We start from the raw sequence: 3,442 nt of genomic DNA, 5'->3' as shown, positions 1-3,442 counted from the left end.
TAAAATGATTAAATGAAAGTATATATATAAAGCCTGGCATGTGAGATAGAAGCATAGCTGTTAGACTTAAAAGATCTTATTTAAGAGCTAGCTTTATTCCAGACCTGTGACCTTGGTCAACCCATGAAACCCTTTCTTTGACTGACTTTATTCATAAACAAAATTAACAAATTTGGAAAACACTCTGTGAAACCCTTACTCTTCAAATGCAAATTACTGTTTAGATAAATTGTCCACTACATTGTATGGTCATGCCAACACTTTAGATCTAGAGAATACTGAAAAATATGTTTATCATAATAAAGTAATGCTTACACTTTTCCATTTCTGTGCATCTGAGTTTTGCTTTTCAAAATCAAAAATTTCCTCTTTGCTACACAGCATCTGGTGGTCCTAATGTACTACCCATGGAGAATACCACGGAGATGAGGGAGTTCATCCTGTTGGGACTGACCAGCGCCCCACAACTGCAGCTTCCCCTCTTCATAATGTTCACTGTCATCTACCTCATCACTCTGGTGGGGAACCTGGGGATGATCACGTTGATCCTGCTGGACTCCCGCCTCCACACCCCCATGTACTTTTTCCTCAGTCACCTGTCTCTGGTGGACTTTTGTTCCTCCTCAGCTGTCACTCCCAAGGTCATGGCTGGGTTGCTTATGGAAGACAAGGTCATCTCCTACAATGCTTGTGCTGCTCAGATGTTCTTTTTTGCACTCTTTGCCACTGTAGAAAATTACCTCCTGACCACAATGGCCTATGACCGCTATGCAGCAGTGTGCCAACCCCTGCATTACTCCACCATCATGACAAACACTGTGTGCACTCGTCTGGCCATAGGCTGCTATGCCATTGGTTTGCTGAATGCTTCTATGCAAATTGGAGACACATTCTGCCTCTCTTTCTGTGTGACCAATGTGGTCCATCACTTCTTCTGTGATATCCCTGCTGTCATGACTCTGACTTGCTCTGATAAACATGTTGCTGAACGGGTTCTTGTTCTTATGACAACCTTCAATGTCATTTTTGCCCTTCTTGTTATCTTGATTTCCTACCTGTTCATATTCATCACCATTTTGAAGATGCACTCAGGTAAGGGATACCAGAAGGCTTTATCCACCTGTGCTTCTCACCTCATTACAGTTTCCACCTTTTATGGGACGGTCATCCTCATGTATATACAGCCAATTTCCAGTCACTCCATGGACACAGACAAGTTCACATCTGTGTTCTACACTATAGTCATCCCCATGCTGAACCCTGTGGTCTACAGCCTGAGGAACAAGGAGGTCAAGAGTGCATGCAAGAATGTGATTAAGAAGGCAAAATCTTCTCTAGGTTTATTTCTTTAATGATGTAAAACCCACAAAAAGTTATTTCATCCCTCTTACAATTACTGTATGCAGTAATCCAAATGGTAACAACTAATATTATTTCTTGTTTGTTTGTTTTTATTGATTTTATTTTTTAAATACACAACAACAGTGGAATGCATTACAATTTTCATTACACATATACAGTACAATTTTTCATATCTCTGTATATAAAGTATGTTCACACCAATTCATGCCTTTATACATGTACTTTGTTTCTTTTTGGTTTTGTTTTTTTTTTTTCATTACAATTCTTAATACACATATATACCACAATTTTTCATATCTTTGTATATAAAGTATGTTGACACCCATTTCAAGTCCTCATACATGTACTTTGTATAGTGATGTCCATCACATTCCACCATCCTTGCTAATCCCCATCCCCCTCCCTTTCCCTCCCAGTCCTCCTCCCTATCTAGAATTAATCTAACCCTCCCACGCTCTCCCTCCCTACCCCACTATTTACTTATTATTTCTTTAGTCAAGAACAATTCTAAGTATCCACAGATTTGAAAATATGATAATTGTTTTAATGAAGTTTAATGCAGTATATGTTTTTGATGTCATGCTTTATTCAGATAAAAATAATTAATTCATCTTAATTAAATTTCAGTCATTACTGGTTATTTGGTATAATAAAGCTTGTTCTCATTACAATTTCTAAATGATGATATTTATATTAGAATTAAAAGGTAAAGGAAATTAAATTGTTTTGCCTTGTCCTTTATGACTTACTAGGAAGTTCGTAAAGGTAGAAATAATATTAAATAAAACTATCTTGATTTCTGAATAACATGAACTTTAGTATACAAATCATAAGCAGTCTACTAAAAATTATTGGAACTAAAAAATTAAGTAAGCAAAATTTTAAGGTAGGAGAACAGGATATGAGAAGTAATGGTATATATTTATATGAACAATTAATAATCTGAAAGTAAAATTAAGAGAATTCCACTTAAAATTTTTTAAAAGATTATGAAAAAATGACAAAATTGACAAAAACAACTGTAGTGCTTTTTTCAAGTACTTTTGAGTTTTTAACTTTTTTATATATATTTTGGAAGCAAAATAAAAATTTCCATTTTTCTAGTCTTAGTTGACCTAACACACAATGGTCTTCTCAAAAGAATACGAGCAACAATATCTTCCATGACATGCAATAACTTAAACATAAAGTTAAATATCAAAATGAATCATTTTATGAAACAGCTATTAAAAAGTACACTTATCACATGATACAAATATTTTATTATTTTGATCTTAATTGCACATATTTATGGAATAATTTTATATATATATATATATATATATATATATATATTGATCAAATCATGGTATTTACCATTTCCATTTCCTGAAAATTTTAAAAATATTGATTAACATACAATAATTGTGCATATATATATAGACTACAATGTGATGGTTCAATTCATGTCTGCAATGTGTATAGGTCAAATTGAGTAATCAACATTTTCATCTCCTTATTATTACTTTTTTGCTTGGAGTCTTTGAGTCCTTCTAGTTCGTGGTGAGACATATTATGGGTTATTGTGAACTACAATCATGCCACTGTTCTGTGGAACATTAGCACTTATGACTTCTTATTTAACATGTTTTGGCAGTGCTTGTACTCTTAAAATTATTAAACACGATTGAAAGGCATTAAATAAAATCTAAATTAAGAAAGACATTTTTTGTTCATGGATCAAAGTCCTAAATTTGGAAATATTCCTCAATGGATCTTCAGTGTCAATGGCCTTTCCATCCTCAGCTGGCTTTGCAGACATCGGTAAACTTATCAAAAAATTATAAGGAAAGATTGGGGTTACAGGTGTGCTCCACTGTGCCCAAATACTTTTTAAATTCTAGAGAAGTCTTACATTTAAAACGCACAGAGGAACCTTTTAAAGGCACAGAAAAAATATTGGCTCATTTTTCATATGAAATAGATTTTCAACCTATTATTCAACTACTTCCCATAGAAAAAGACCAATTAGAAAACAGGAAGGGTCAAGAGGGATGGAAGATGGCCAAATAGTGGAAAGCTGCCTTCCAAGTTGTGCTGA

The 3,442-nt window shown here is 34.1% G+C and overlaps 1 protein-coding gene across 1 annotated transcript; it reads left to right on the top strand.

Moving 5' to 3' along the window:
* Positions 1-407: 407 nt before the first annotated feature.
* On the top strand, positions 408-1,352 carry LOC143390524 (olfactory receptor 5B17-like). The gene has a single exon (XM_076842898.2). The coding sequence runs from the start codon at positions 408-410 to the stop codon at positions 1,350-1,352; it is 945 nt and encodes a 314-aa protein (XP_076699013.2).
* The last annotated feature ends 2,090 nt before the right edge of the window (positions 1,353-3,442 follow it).

The sequence above is a fragment of the Callospermophilus lateralis genome, chromosome 2, assembly GCF_048772815.1.
Source record: "Callospermophilus lateralis isolate mCalLat2 chromosome 2, mCalLat2.hap1, whole genome shotgun sequence".
Lineage (NCBI taxonomy): Eukaryota > Metazoa > Chordata > Mammalia > Rodentia > Sciuridae > Callospermophilus > Callospermophilus lateralis.
Note: the sequence above shows the minus strand (reverse complement) of the source record. Positions and strands in the feature narration are given on the sequence as shown.

Excerpts from the sequence above, each read along its gene's own strand:
- LOC143390524 (XM_076842898.2), top strand. The coding sequence starts at position 408 with ATGGAGAATACCACGGAGATGAGGGAGTTCATCCTGTTGGGACTGACC.